General features: G+C 40.4%; 1 protein-coding gene across 6 annotated transcripts in view; it reads left to right on the top strand.

Moving 5' to 3' along the window:
* Positions 1-1,115: 1,115 nt before the first annotated feature.
* The window catches only part of ACSL4 (acyl-CoA synthetase long chain family member 4), a 29,558-nt gene continuing 15,344 nt past the window's right edge, over positions 1,116-15,329 (top strand). Inside the window, exons 1-6 of one of the 6 annotated variants that reach the window (XM_075573457.1) lie at positions 1,116-1,183; positions 5,726-5,763; positions 9,611-9,850; positions 10,863-11,040; positions 13,972-14,081; positions 14,217-14,355. In XM_075573457.1, coding sequence (XP_075429572.1) covers positions 9,623-9,850; positions 10,863-11,040; positions 13,972-14,081; positions 14,217-14,355 — 655 coding nt within the window. In that variant the 5' untranslated portion in view covers positions 1,116-1,183; positions 5,726-5,763; positions 9,611-9,622. Of the gene's footprint in view, positions 1,184-5,725; positions 5,768-7,530; positions 7,547-9,273; positions 9,851-10,862; positions 11,041-13,971; positions 14,082-14,216; positions 14,356-15,329 lie in introns of those variants that run through there. The other 5 variants (XM_075573458.1, XM_075573454.1, XM_075573459.1 and 2 more) reach the window with 5 other exon arrangements.

The following is a 15,329-nucleotide window of genomic DNA, read 5'->3' as shown; positions in this document are numbered from 1 at the left end:
GTAGGCACGTTACGTATACAAATGTAGTTATGTATAACTTTTTGTGTAGCTCCATCCGTGTACATACTGCCGCACAAAAGGAAGAGACTCCCTGCTTCCGGAGACACTTACCTCTGCAGTAGGTGCCGGTAGCCGCTCTGGCTGGGGTTTAAAGTTTTTAAGTGCCCGTATCACGTGGGCCAATAGGAAGCCCAACCTGATGACATCACGGCGTCCTATTGAGAGAATCACTTCTCTCTCCTAAATAGGTCTCTTCTATGTTTTTTTTTGTACACTTGTTTGAAGCAGGGGAATTCAGAAGCTGAACCCCATTCATTTCCGCTTTAATGGGGGTCAGCTCCGGGGACCCCCCCTGCTTCAAACCAGTGTTAAAAAAATAAAAATGTTAAAGAATAAAAACGCTTGGGTTGTTCCTTGAAGCAAATGTCCAATTTTACAATAAATCGATTGCACACGGGCATGTGAAACCCTCCATACCATTTAACGTTATCATAACATAAGTTTAAGCACGCTTCAAATTTAGGCCGATAAAAAAATAACTAGAGAAGGGATTATAAGTCAAAAGGGATTCACAAATGCAACCATAAAGAGGTTAAGCAAAAATTAATTTATATCAATATTTCTCTGGAATTGAAGAGGGACATTTTTCATTTTAGATAGTAAAAGTGTAAAAATAAATATTGTTTGGGGTGACTTATTGCATAGGGGCCATAGTGCTGGGCGCTTTAGGGGTTCTGAACAAGTATTACACATCTATGCGATTCTGTTTTTCATTTATCCTCCTCATATTTCTTTGATAAGTTCATATACCTAAATACTACATAAAGTGGCTTGTGGGGCTTTTACAAATAATGTTGACAATCGTAGTAAAAAGGTTACTACTGTTCACAGGGTGCAAATGCAACCCTACGTTATGTGCTAAAGGGTGATCCCCTTAACTATTGCACTTGTATGACGTTAAGGAAAAGCGAGAACCCATTTCTGTCCTTTTTGCTTCAGTACAAGTGACTCATTTCCCGTACGCTTTGCTCTTTCACCTACTTGGGGATAGTGTTGCTTTAAAGGGCTTTACCAACATTGGTTCTTTAGAAAGAAGTGGGTGGATCAACTTGCCTTATAAGTCTGTTACATTCTTCCTGCTGCGTTCACTAGCAGTATGAGCCGACTTTGAAACTGTGGTCGGGTGAGTAGAAGTTATTTTACATTTAACAAGATTCCTACTTATTCCAAGTGCCGAATAAATTAGTACTTCAGTATTCGGTGATACCCTTTTTAGTTTGGACTAACAATAGATATGTTAAGCTTTCGAGGGTGTTCCATCTTCCTCATGTCAGTTAATGTTTTACAAAGATTCCATGACTTAAACACCGGTGTAGGAAAACACAAACCACGATAATCTAATTTATTTACTTATTCCAATAAACACAAGGCAGTCATTTATGTATGTGTGTGTGTCTTTATTGTATAGCTTCATTAATGTACATAGTGCTTTGCAGTAATAACAGTGAAAATCATATAAATAACAAATAATACAAATAACAGATCATGGGAAGAAGTGCTTCAGGCAAAGTAACATTTAGGAAAAGGCGTCCCTGCTCCAAAGAGCTTACAATCTAACTGGTAGGAGGAACATACAGATACAGTAGGAGGGTGTTCTGGTAAGTGCGTCTGCAGGGGGCCACGGTTTATGTATCTTGTTTATAGTGTTAGCCACTGAGCTACTCGTATGTTTCGTTAAGCAGGTGTCTTTTCAGGTAGATAGAGAGGGTGCTGGTCGGGTATTGAGGGGAAGGGCATTCCAGCGGTGTGGGGCATATATCCATTCCCCTTTTAGCAGCGTTGAAGCTGTGGTACAATCTTTTAAATAAGCAGTGTATCGCCATTTGGAATGGGTATACTTTTCAAACATGTATCCAGTAAATGATCTCTTTTCGTGGGCATCGCCGTTAAGTACGTTACAGCATTCCCAATAAAAATGTGTGCAGAGATATCGGCAATATGCCACTTCATACCTAAGCGCTAAACTATTGCATGAAAGTCAGTAACTTATGATCTCACAATTGTAACATCTTCCTCTCTCCAATACGGCATCAACTTCCAATGCGTGACACTCCAGCATTAAGAGTTAAAGGTTCACCAGATTTGTAAACTGTACTGCCACGTATTGTATCTCACAGTTTAGTTATGCTTTGAAGAATGGGATCCTGTGTAGACCTGCTTTTTACAAATTGAAGGGATAGGTAACGTTTGAGGAGTTTCCAACCTCATGCAATTTCGCAGAATAATATAAAAACCTTTTTAATTTGTGCTAAGACAAATTATACATAAGATACTGCCACTTTCAAGGTCACGCCAGCTTTGTGTAACCTGAATACCTCTTCCGAAGAAAATGTTGCATACACAGGGGTAATTTAAGTTTAGTGCTGAAAGGAGTGCTATCAAATGGCTTTAGTTCAAAGACTGGTTGAGCCAGTTTTTAAACTCTAACAATTGGTGTTTGCAGGTTGTGATATTGTTACATTGCACTGGGCTAAAAGGAAATTGTGCAGATTCTGACTTCAGTGTCAATTGATATTTTATGCAACTTTGGAAATGCCTACAGAAATTGGCAATATTTACTTGAACCCGAGCTTTCTTACAAAGCATTTTTTTTAAAAATGTAATCTAATATGGTTAGCAACACAGCACATAAAAAGGATACTTGTAGTTCACATTCCATTCCTAAATGTCTTTACTTTACTGTAGCATTTTAATGCTACATTGTTGTAGCCTTCACCACAGATCTTAGTCAGCAATAAATTACTTGGTGGTTTTCTTATCAAGCAAGAGTCATACGGATAAGGTTAATCATTTGGAAAATGATGTACAGTATGAGGACTAAATGAGCAGTTCTGCAGATATGTTCTTTTGATAAAATGTGGCTTTTTAATTTTTTTTATTTACAGTTATCCTTTTCATGTGTTGTGTTGCTAACCAAATTAGATTATACGAGGTATCCCATTTAAAAAAAAAAAAAAAAAAAGCTTACCTTTGTGTGTGCCAACATTTTCTGCGGAAGAGGTATTAAGTTATTTCGTAACCACTGTCTGGCTTTTCTTGGAAAGATCCTTATCAGTACTGATGCACGATGTATCCTTGATGTGCAGCTAAATCGGTTACTTAGACCTTCAACATTTATTTACTTCGCTGATGTAAAATATAGATGTCAGTGATGACTGATTTTTATTTTTTTCAATTTTATGAATACTTTCACAGAATTTGTATAAAGATTCCTGTAAATTAAATTGCTTGGTAACTGATTTCTGTGGCTAAGTATGCCTCTATTGTGTCACTGGTAGACCCTACAAAGTGTGTCTCTGCGTCTCCCCTCACCCAGGACAAGTGGAAAATTGGGGGGGAACATGGGAAGCTGAAAGACCTCTGCTTGCTGAACTCATGCCCCAAAATGCCTTGTGTGGCACTAAGGAACTTTGGGAAGCTGAGCGGAGATTGAATGCTCAGCTTTCTAAGGCCGTGCTTTTAATGCGCCCGTCGCCGCTAGCGAAAGTTGTAATTCGCTTTGCGGCGACGTCACGGGTGACCAGGTCATTGATTGGTTCAGAGGCTGTCACATGTGGCGACAGCCTCTGAAAAATCAAATTTGACCGGCTTCACAAATTTGTGTCGCACTTACTATAAGCGCACGCGACGGCGGCAATACATTTGTTTTCGGGCGGTTTATTTATTTTTTTAAAATCAAAAATGTGTTCAACTGCCCGCTTTTCTGGAGTTAATATGGCTCCCTGGTCAGAATTCTGTTATCCAGTATTTTGCCACCAATTTACTGATGAGGCTTGCAATACTTTCTAAAATGCAGTGTTTTCCCGTGTCCCATATAACCTGAGGTTTAAGCCTGGACATATACCCATTTGTTTTTTGATTACGCAAGTTTTCTAAAGATAACTTTGTTAGGACTAATTGACCTGACACAGTAAATATTATCAGACATTCAATAAAGAACTTTGCTACCTGTTTCCAAATCTGTTTGCCAATACTCCCTTCTCCAACAGACTCAATATAGTTTAAACTTTTTTTGTTTTTTTGGTCCTGTTAATCTCGTTAATTGCTTCGACTAAAGCCATTTTTAATTTTCTCTAATTTGTGTATAACGTTGACATATAAAGAGTGCGCCGTTAACATATTTGCAAGTAATTATTCAAAGATCTGGTGTATCTAAAAAGTTGAAACCGGCATGGAGTGCTCACCAACATTTTTTTTTATATAGAAAGGTCTAAATTTGTGATAGTTTGTGATATCCTTACATGGACCAACATAGCATTTGGTATGTAAATTGCTGTACTGGTGACCTCTTGCAATCTCACAGTTCAGTTGCTCGTGTATTCAGAGTCCCTTTTCTCTAGACTTGAGACGTTTAAGGTTTTGAAAGCCATGTACACTATAATTTCGTCTTTAAAGAAATCCCATGGTGGTCCAAATAAAGGCGTAACCACCTACTTACTGCAAATCCACACTTTTTTTTTCTTTCCCCCCCAAGACCAGGGTAGCTGCTAGAATTTACTGAATGGAAAACTGTTGATCCTGTCTAAATGAGGCACCACTCTGATTTTTGCTGCAGTTTTTTTTTAAGACGCTTTCGTTAATAGATTATAACTAGCTGATATACCCGGGATTGCGGGGGGGGGGGGGGCGCAAAGGGTAGGGAGGGGGACGACGACAAAAGGAGTCAGGGACGTGTGAAAGAACCCATTCCCCTGCGTTTCCTCACCTTGCACCTGGCCGCGCTCCTCCTCTTCCACCTCGGGCTCCTCAGCGGTGTCCGTGACCCCCGGCGAGGCTGAGACGCTCCGGTGAGGAGGTGCTGTGCCCCGCCGTTGAACATGCCCTTCACGGGAGAGGCGGAGGAGCGCTCTCGGGGATGGGGAGCTGGGGGAGCGGCCAGTGTGAAGTGAGAGCCGCAGAGAGCGTGCTCTGTGTGTGGTGGTGGGGGGGGTGGATTTGGAGTGGGAGCGGTATGTGGGAGGGAGAGCGCCGGGGAAGGGTGAGAGCCAGGAAAGGAGCGGCCTGTGGGAGGTGAGAGCCGTGGGAAGGGAGCGGCCTGTGGGAGGTGATAGCCGGGGAAGGGAGCGGCCTGTGGGAGGTGATAGCCGGGGAAGGGAGCGGCCTGTGGGAGGTGAGAGCCGGGGAAGGGAGCGGCCTGTGGGAGGAGAGAGCAGGAGAGAGCGTGCTCTGGGGGCCCAATGAGAGCCGAGGGGGGGGCGGGACACAGGGGGGGGCAACCACACCAGCCAATGAGAGCCGTGGGAGGGTGGGCGGACCGACGGACCAATCAAATGGTCTCCAGACACTCACATCCAAGATTTTCAAAATTATATAGATATACATATAGATTAAAACTCTGGCATAGGTTCGCAACTAGAGGAATAAATGCTATGGCTAAGACTGATGAGTAAAATGGTTACAAAATAGACGTGTCGGCACATGGTATAGATTGGTATCCAAATGTTAGCTTTTCTGTACAGAAGACAAAATATTAATGCCGTTTATTAACACATTTCACCCTGGAGATGCTCAACTTTGCAATGAGAATATGATATTGATGTGGTTCAGTTAACTAACGTTTGATTATTTGTCAGACTGTATACTGTCGCAGCACATGCATTGTTTCCCTAGAAAATGTTCCATTTTTCCACCTATAAATGTATACTGCTTTCTTCTTTTCCCACAGCTTCCATTAGTGTGAAGAAAACATTCAAAAGAAGCTCTGTAAGTATGTTTTAACAAATCTTGTCTGTGTGCTGTTTTTGCCACGTGATTACTCATTTACAAAAACACTACGTCTAAGGCTGCGCTTATAGTGCCGGCGACGCAACGGGAGCAACGCTGGCGGCGCGAATTTCTGAAGCCGGTCAAATTTTGATTTTTCAGAGGCTGTCGCCACATGTTACAGCCTCTTAACCAATCAAAGACCTGGTCGCCCACGACGTCGCCAGAAAGCGAATTACAACTTTCGCTAGCGGCAACGGGTGACGTTTTCCGTCGCGAGCACTATATGCGCGGCCTAAGCCATTTGGACACCAAATAGATGAGCATGTGTTTTTGGGTAGTAGCATGTTGGAAAGTTTCATATTCTTGTTTTGTGTAGGATTTAAAAATACTATTGCCTATAAAAGAAAAAAGCTCCAAGTTCTTCTAGTTTGTCATAAAGCATGTTTTTCTTGTTTGCCATTCTTGCATTCCAGCTTTAGAAGTTGCTGATCTTTGCCAGGAGACTTGCATGTCTTTTCACACATGGAATTAAGCTTGTAAAAATTAAATTGAATTTACACGAGCCTATTTAAAGGTGCAATCCCACATAGCCGGACCAAAAAAAAAAACAACCTTGTGTAAAGAATGTAACACTTATTTGCTTCTTTAAACAAATGTTACCATGCCGAAAGAAAGTTTTTAACTTTTTTTTTGCTAAGATAATTACCAAAATATTTTCTTGGGTGTTACCTCTAAATGAAGCATAGATCAATCAAGGGGTTTGTTTTTTTTAACCCATGGCCCACCCTCGGGTATATTTATTAAACTATAATACTGTAGTGCCAATCGGGCCACTTTTTCACAAACTTCTATTTAAAAGTTTGTGCATTTTAATAACTACCTCACCCTACTCTCTCTATAATAGAGCCAATAAACATAAGGGCGCAGTCACAGGAGCTCAAACCCCTCAAGTCTTAGCTCACTATGTTTACAAACTCTTAAAAATATACAGGCATACCCCGGTTTAAGGACACTCACTTTAAGTACACTCGCGAGTAAGTACATATCGCGCAATAGGCAAATGGCAGCTCACGCATGCGCCTGTCAGTGCATCCTTAACAGCAATACCGGCTCCCTAGCTGTGCGCAAGCGGGGAGACTATAGAGCCTGTTACACATGTGTTATTTACATCAGTTATGCACGTATGACGATTGCAGTACAGTACATGCATCGAGACGTGGAAAAAAGGAAAAAGGTAGTGCTTCACTTTAAGTACATTTTCGCTTTACGTTAATGCGGGGTATGCCTGTATTTGGAAAAATATCTGTCAGATTTTGATAAAGGAAAAAGCAACATGGTACATTTGAGTCCTCGGTGAGATTGCCCCTTTAAAAAACATATGACTCTGCATTGCAGCTTGCTTGCTTGACTGCTGTCACAATTAATTTGCATTGTATACTAGTTGTGTGCCAAGTTTAACACTGCTTAAATAGACGTGGGGGGAGCATGTTTGTTATTTACATATACAGCGCTCGCATCCAAACAAGGCAAAGGGGGGGCGATTTCTGTTACTACGCTATATTAACCCATCACATTCCACTTGATCACACTTCTAGGTTACATGGTTATGTTTTGCAGCATCATATGTTTTGTGTGTTTCATTTGTCAAGCTGTTTTGTGTTGAATGTTTAAAATGCACGGCGGCCTTTGGGACACAGTATTTGCCTATTGCAAAATAAAAAATATCCTAACCCTTTTAGGAATTGTGTGTAATGGGATGCCCATCATAACCAGATGTAAAGTACGTAAATATAAACAATACATAAGTCTGGTGTGGTTGTATTTTAAGAAAACATGCATGGAACTTTGATAAACGTTAAAAACTCCTGTGCTAAAAATTAGATCTTAAATGAAGAGTTCCTTGCATGAATGTAAGCTGCCCACTAAATAAGGTTGGACAAAAACCTAATTTTAAAACGCACTATCAGCTGAATTTATTAAAAAGTAACCTTTACCAGAGAATTTGGCTCTGTTATAGTTGAGAATCACAGTTCAAGTTGCTCCTTCCTTTTGATATACTTTTTGTTGATATGAACACAAAGTTCTGTCTTTAGGTCTTACTAACATTCTTTGACAATAAAGGCAGAACATCATGTCCAGTACGCTGTGCCAAGACTTCATTTTTGCAAACACATTTTAAATTAATATGTTGCTGTGTACACTTTACGTTTAAAACCCCTTTCTATTCACCTGTAATAAATCCTATGAGTGCTGTTACATGCACACTCCTGGAGAAAGGAGCCTAGATTGTGCGTTGCTTAGTACTTGCAATAGTTTCTAATGTGGCTTTCAGGTCTCTTAAATATATCTCTTGAAACTGCAAAAAGGATCATTCAGATCAGTGATTTAATTGGGCATTTCCACAATAATAATAAACTCATTACGTTTACTTTTTTTTTAAATTTCTGATAATTTTATTAGATTACTGATGTGAAATAGTATTTGGCCTCTTTAGTGGCTATTGAATCTTTTAGGTCTGTTTCTTTAGATGGATACAACCCATTTATAGACCAATACCAATAGCATTACATTGCGATCATTTGTCTTTGAATAATTCTGCCTTGCATTTTATAAATTAATTCACAAATACCGAACACATCTTTAATGACTATTACAGCCATTAAAACATGGAAACTTTTAGATTGCAGAGTGCTAACAAATTTTTATTGCAGTTTTTCAGTAAGTGTTGATAATTGGGATTGCACTTCCAGTACAGGCGGTAAAATATATAGAGCATTGCTGAGGTTTGATACTGCAAAGATGCACGACACGGACACGTGTTGGCATCATACCTAAACATCTGCATGTTCAGAATCTGAGAAATACATTGTTTACTTGAAGCGGAAGGAACATATTTATTCTAAATAGAATGTGAGGCTTTTTGGGAACACTGGCCATGCTTTCTCTCAGGACCTTCCATTAACACTTCTTACCACTCAGAAAAAAATGAGGCACAGCGCATGCAAGCATATCTTCTCGAGTGTTTTATACCAAAATACTAAGCGACTGACTAAATTAATTCCATTAACGACCAGTAATTGTGATATTTTTTGTTTTTTTGTTTTTTTTTGTGTTTAAGAATCCTGAAACGCATTGCACTCTGCAAACACAGAATAGGTTAAAAGATTGTTAAAAACTTCCATCCCATTTCATGTTTCGTACAAATATTTAACTTGCAAACGATTTAACCTTTGGCAGTGTTTATCCCCCCACAAGCTTGTTGATTTAAACTAGTTTTTCCCCTTTGCATGGGGCTTATGCTACAGTATATCCAACGCCCTGAAATGGCAAAGCACCAAGGAGCGTAAACATTTGCAAAGGAAGGAGAAACTGCTGCTCACTGTGTAAAAGTCCAGCCTGGTTATGTTGGCATCCCACACTACTTTTCTTAATAGTTTGTAATGGGTACAGACGTTTTTTACTAACCTCTTCCCTTTCTTCTCTTCTGCTTTCTGGCTGGCTGCACAGATGCTCACGGTTCTTGGCTTCCAAAGATTTACAAGTGGTAGTTGTAAAGTTAATAGAGAGAGAGAACCCAAACTTGTATTTCCGCTGCTGCCTTGGTTAAACTTCTACATCCACTGCTTTACACTGTTGCCTTACTGAGGTATCCAAGGCCTTACGAGCCCAAAGAATATTCAGTGGAAGCAAACGCAGATCCTGTATTTTTATTTGTGATTTTAACGCCCCCACCATGAAGCTTAATACAGAAGTATGCACCCTTGTTTTGCTGCCTGTTTATTTGTTAATGTTTGTGTACAGTAGCCTTACATTTATACCATGGTATTTTCTTACCAATGCAAAGAAGAAAAAAGCAATGGCAAAGCAAATAAAGGCAAAACCGGTGTCAGACAAGCCTGGAAGCCCTTATCGGGCTGTTAGCCACTTCGATTCGCTAGCCACCATAGACAGTTCAGGAGCCGATACACTCGACAAATTATTTCAACATGCCGTGTCAAAGTTTGGGAATAGAGACTGCCTCGGTACGAGGGAACTTCTGAATGAGGAGAACGAAAAGCAGCCAAACGGGAAAGTGTTTAAAAAGGTAAATTGTGTTTTTATTTCTTCCTTTGCAGCTTGAATGAGGGTATTTTCACTTTTTGCCTACATGCAGGTTCTCATTTCTTGGTGTAATGTTTTTCAGTGGCTTAAAATAAACAAACATAAGCGATCACAGCTATATAAATATATTGCCTAATTGTTGGTGGCGTTCTTGATTCTCTTGCGTTACCGACGCTTGGTTGCAAAGTGAGCTAATAACGTTTACATCAATTAATCAGGTCTTCATTTGTGTCTAGATGAAACCCATTAACAATCAGGAATATGAATCCTGCAATATGCTAATGTCCCTCAAGTTACTGGTGCATTAATTAAAGCATTTTAATAGTGCGCTTCATATTTAATAACGTTTAATAGACTCGCGGCTGCATTTTCATTCGCTGTAATTCTTTTTCTGTACTAAAAGTGATATGTTGGGTGCTGTGGTAAAAACATCCTGTAAATATATTGCAGATTTCATATGTATAGGGTTTATTTCCAATTGGTTTGTAAGAAAATAATATCCATGCAAACTAATATTAGACGTAGTTGGACAGAAATATCCAAGGAGAGCTGTGTGATCACAGCCGATGGGCTGTCTCACCACTTACAGTCTCAAATGAATAGAGCAGGGGCGTCCAACTCCAGTCCCCAAGGGCCACCAACGGGCTCAATGGTGTCACCTGGTCATACGGTACGTGGTCTGTTGGTGGCCCTTGAGGACTGGTGTTGGCCACCCCTGGGATAGTGTTCCATCTCCCATCTACAACTTCATTAACAAGCACCTAAGCATGCAGGAGTCACTAAGCAAGCTACTTGATGACACCCTAGCTATTATCGGTGACACAACCACTTTCACCATCCACAAATGTTGGGATACATTGCGAGTGACTAAATGGTATCCTTTTCAAGTACTTAAAATGAAATATCAATCGTACCCTTTTAGATGAAAAGTATATATTACATTTTTTATTTTAAGAAAGTGCCAGGTGAATCATTTTGTAACACTTCTATTGCAGTTAATCCTGGGGGAATATAAATGGCTGAGCTATGAAGAGGTTAATATGAAAGTCCATCATTTGGGGAGTGGCCTGGCAGCCCTGGCACTGAAACCAAAGGACACCGTTGCTGTTTTCTGCGAGACCAGGGCAGAGTGGATGATTGCAGCACAAGCCTGTTTTAAATACAACTTTCCACGTAAGTGCAATATGTTTTTGTTTTTTTTTATTGGTCCTTAAAGGTTTTTTTTGTTTAGTATTGATACGTACAGTTAATTTATTATTGCTCATTGCTCTAAAGCAGGGGAGGGCAATTTCAGTCTTCAAGGGCCACCAACAGGTCAGGTTTTCCGGCTATCCCTGCATCAGCACCAGTGACTCAATTGAAGACTGAGCCTCCTGTGCTGGAACAGAGATCCTGAAAACCTGACCTGTTCAGGATATCCCTGTTTGAGCACAGGAGGCTCAATCAGTCTTCAATTGAGTCACTGGTGCTGATGCAGGGATATGCTGAAAACCTGACCTGTTGGTGGCTCTTGAGGACTGGGATTGCCCACCCCTGCTCTAGAGATATTGTTGGTCACTAGCCCAAACAGAGGTAATGGAGAGATTTTTCTTGACTGTGTACAGTACCGATGTTTGCTACTGCAACGGTCTCTGCTCCAAAACTGAAACGTGCCCTCTTATAATACTGACTGTGTCCCCAACACAGCGAGGACCCTTCAGTTTCTGCTAAAATCTTCTGCATTTGAGGATTTGCTTTGATATTTTAATTATCTTCATAAAAGATAAACTTTGCATTCGTATGTAAAAGTAAGGTCCAGTCTGTCAAATCCTATAATCTCAATGTGTCGCTGTACAAATGTATTGTGGTGACAACAGCAGTTGGATATAGATGGTACTTTTGAGGTAAATGGTGCGTCTATTTTAACGCTTTAATTTCTGATGACAGCCCAGATTGCCATGTGAGGCCCGTGTTTATGTATAAACTAGACTCGCTTAACATCGGTCCTTATTAATTGGACACTTGTACGATACAAAGGCATGTTTCTGAGGTCTTGAAGGCTAAAGGGGTTGATCATACATTATACAAATGTTTTGAGCGTTGAATAATCCTTGGATATCAAGTGTAGAAGTGAGGCTATAAATAAATGAGATTAACATTTCCTTAGTGCTTTGGAGAACCTCTCCTGTATTTATTATACCACGTTGTGGATGTTTTTGATGTGATACGTGGTGTGTTTCCTGAAGGGAATAAGTGTATGTCACTTAAGTGTGAAACTAATAAGTGTTAATGTAACAAGTCCAATCCAGGGGCGATACGGTGCTCGGTCACAATATGAACTCAAGAAAGTCCTTCCAAGTCTAGAAACAAGTAGTGTCGGGAATGCCTTCAGTAAATCACATCTCCAATGCAATAATATGCTTGGGAGAATTGTACGCCTAGTGGTACCCACCACAGCATGTGGTGCAATATTAAACTCCCATCAGCATATATGTAGGAGTAATGTATGAAGGAGGGTAACAATCATAAAGGCTACTGCATGTTACCATTTTTGGGGCCCTCTGATTATGGCTAATCCTTAAGGCGTGCAAATCTGTTGAAAAATGGTATCCAGTAAAGATCTGTATGAAAGGAAGCAGTTGCAGGAGGACAAAAAACAAAGGACCATCCAGGGTAACTCCCATAAATAGAATTTATTAAGTTCACATGGACAGCTTACAAGTAAACAACTACGCGTTTCGTGCCGCTGCACTTTATCACGGAGCGATAAAGCGCAGGGGCGCAAAACGCGTAGGTGTTTTTTTGTTTGTTTTTTTTAAACCTGTAAGCTGCCCATGTAAGCTTAATAAATTCTATTTTTTTATGGGAGTTACCCTGGAAGATCCTTTGTTTTTTTTTGTCCTGCTGCAACTATGCTTAGTTTCATACAGATCTTACCTTAATGTAACAACTGACTACATATATTACACACGTGATGTGTATACCAATGAAAATTAAAGTGATTAAATATAACATAATATGCAAATAACAATCAAATGAAGTCCATTCCTATTATCAAGTCCAATGAGTCTATAGGGTCTACAAGAAACCAACTTGTATGGTATGTAAACCAATGCAGACCCAGCACCTGCAGATGGAAACTGGTTTCAATCGGTATTGACTCTTCCTCAGGAAATGTATTGGAGCTTTTCCGTTCTATGCTGTGCGTTAAACAGCAGAAGAACACCCACACCCGCCATACAGCACGTCAGGATGCACTGACAATTGTAGACTCTCCCATCAATAAATTGCATAAGTTCACTAAAGATTTTGTGCACCAGTGTTTTCATACATGGAATAACATTGCTTGAGGAGACAATCTTTAGTTTATGGCACTTCTCTTCTGTTGTAGAGCAGTGGTTCCCAAATCCAGTCCTCAAGGAACACTAACTGTGCCGGTTTTAAGTATACCCCTGCTTGAGCACAAGTGGTTCAGTCAAAAATTATTAGCACCGGTGGACCAATGACAGGATAGCCCACCTGCACTGTTCATGTTCCTTGAGGAATGGATTTGGGACCCACTGCTGTAGAGGAAATGTCGGAGGGTTCTTCCTTGTTAAATGAAAGGAGAGGAATTTGGCTCTCGGCTCTTCATTCCTTTATTTTTGGTATCACTTCGAAATTCTGTACCAGCTAACACAAATGTTATTTTGCTTTGAGCCGGATCACATCGCTGCCAGTTTATACCAAAAGAAAGGATTGAAAATAAGTGCCACATTGGTCACTTAATGGCAATTTGATGACATTTTCTGAGAATTAAATGTCGAATGTTGGGTTTTATAACCCGTTGCACTTGGAAAATGCTAACTTACCTGATCCATCCCGTAACTTGTTAAATTAACAAACATTACTTATTTGAGGTATTGGCCATGTTTCCCAGAAATGCAACACTGCATTAATTTCTACTTTACTATGATGCTTACAAGGGAGTTTGACCTGTTTATATTAAAACAAATGCAAAAATGCACAAACTATTATACTCTTTGTACTTGACTGACTGCTAATCCCCTATATATCCTACGTATGTTCTTTATGTACCAAGTTTAGATTTAGTTATTCATCTTTGCTGGGTTTTTCTTCATCCAGTGGTCACATTGTATGCCACGCTTGGGGAGGAGGCCGTCACATATGGTCTGAATGAATCTGGAGCCACACATCTCATCACCAGTGCTGAGCTTTTAGAAACAAAGCTGAAGGTATGTGCAGAACCTACATATGATGTTGGATTTGTACCAATTGTGTAAATGCTTTCGCTATAAATGTTGTTCCGTTGCGTCTGCCATTTGGACTGCCATATAATACATTACAATGTTCTACTTTTGCATTCACAGTGTGTTCTGTCTCAAATCACCTACATTAAACACATCATTTATGTGGGTAAGAAAAGCATAGACAAGTCGGAATATCCTGCAGACGTGGAGCTTCATCACATGGAAACCGTTGAAGAGTTGGGCGCCAAACCAGAAAATCGTAAGTTTGGTTGCACAATTCAAGATGGCAATGATCCATCGTCACAGGGAGACTCTGACCATAGGAACTTACCGTTGAAGTGGTTTGTTGGGAGACTTGTGCAGATCAGGGTGGTAAAATACATCTGGAATCAGTAATGAAGTCGTAGATAATTTGGTGAGATGCATATTTTAAGCGGTACATTTGCAGTTGGGCTTTAAAAAGGGCAAGAGCAGATGCTCAACTAATACTGAGTGGAAGAGTTGGATAGGTAGAGATGAATGAGACTTAAGATGTGAGGGCTGTAGAGCTAAAAGGTGCAGAGATGAGATTTGGGTTGAGCGGAAGAGGCAAGCAAGGGTTGAGATACATGGAGGTGCAAAGGAGCGTTGAGCCTCAGAGGGAAGGAGAATTTTGTAGTTTATACATAGCCAACGGATTTCAGGAGGTCCGAAACAGATACAAGTCTGGAAGAGCAGGAAATGATTCTTGCATATTGACTAGATTGTAAAGTACAAAGGTGTGAGACAGGGAGGCCAGATAAAAGAATGTTGCAGGAATCCATATGAGGGGGAGCTTGGGCATGTATTAGTGTCTTAGCAGTCGAGGAGTAGATGGAACGGGTGTATTTTTGCAAAGTTGTGGCAGCAGAAAAAGCAAGATTTAGGAACAGGGCATTTTATTTAATTTTTTGAGGGGAGGCGTTGAATGTAACCCCTAGGCAGCATACTTACAAGAGACTGGGTGGATAGTAGTAGTGTTGGTGACTAATACAAAAGGGCATAATGGTGTCTGCTTTAGGACTGTGTGGTGCTCCGTCTGCCAGGCAGAGATTACTGATGGGCACTCTGGGACTTGTGACTACTGTCATGTGTAGTTTTCAGCTTGGATATGATGGCTGATGCCAAAGGCGTTCGTGAGGTCACCCAGTGAGAACGTATCTAGAGAAGAGTAGGGGACCTAGAACAGCCTTGAGGTACACCAACCAAGATCCA

Source organism: Ascaphus truei, chromosome 16, assembly GCF_040206685.1.
Source record: "Ascaphus truei isolate aAscTru1 chromosome 16, aAscTru1.hap1, whole genome shotgun sequence".
Taxonomy (NCBI): Eukaryota; Metazoa; Chordata; class Amphibia; order Anura; family Ascaphidae; genus Ascaphus; species Ascaphus truei.
This window is presented reverse-complemented; position numbering and strand designations above follow the sequence as displayed.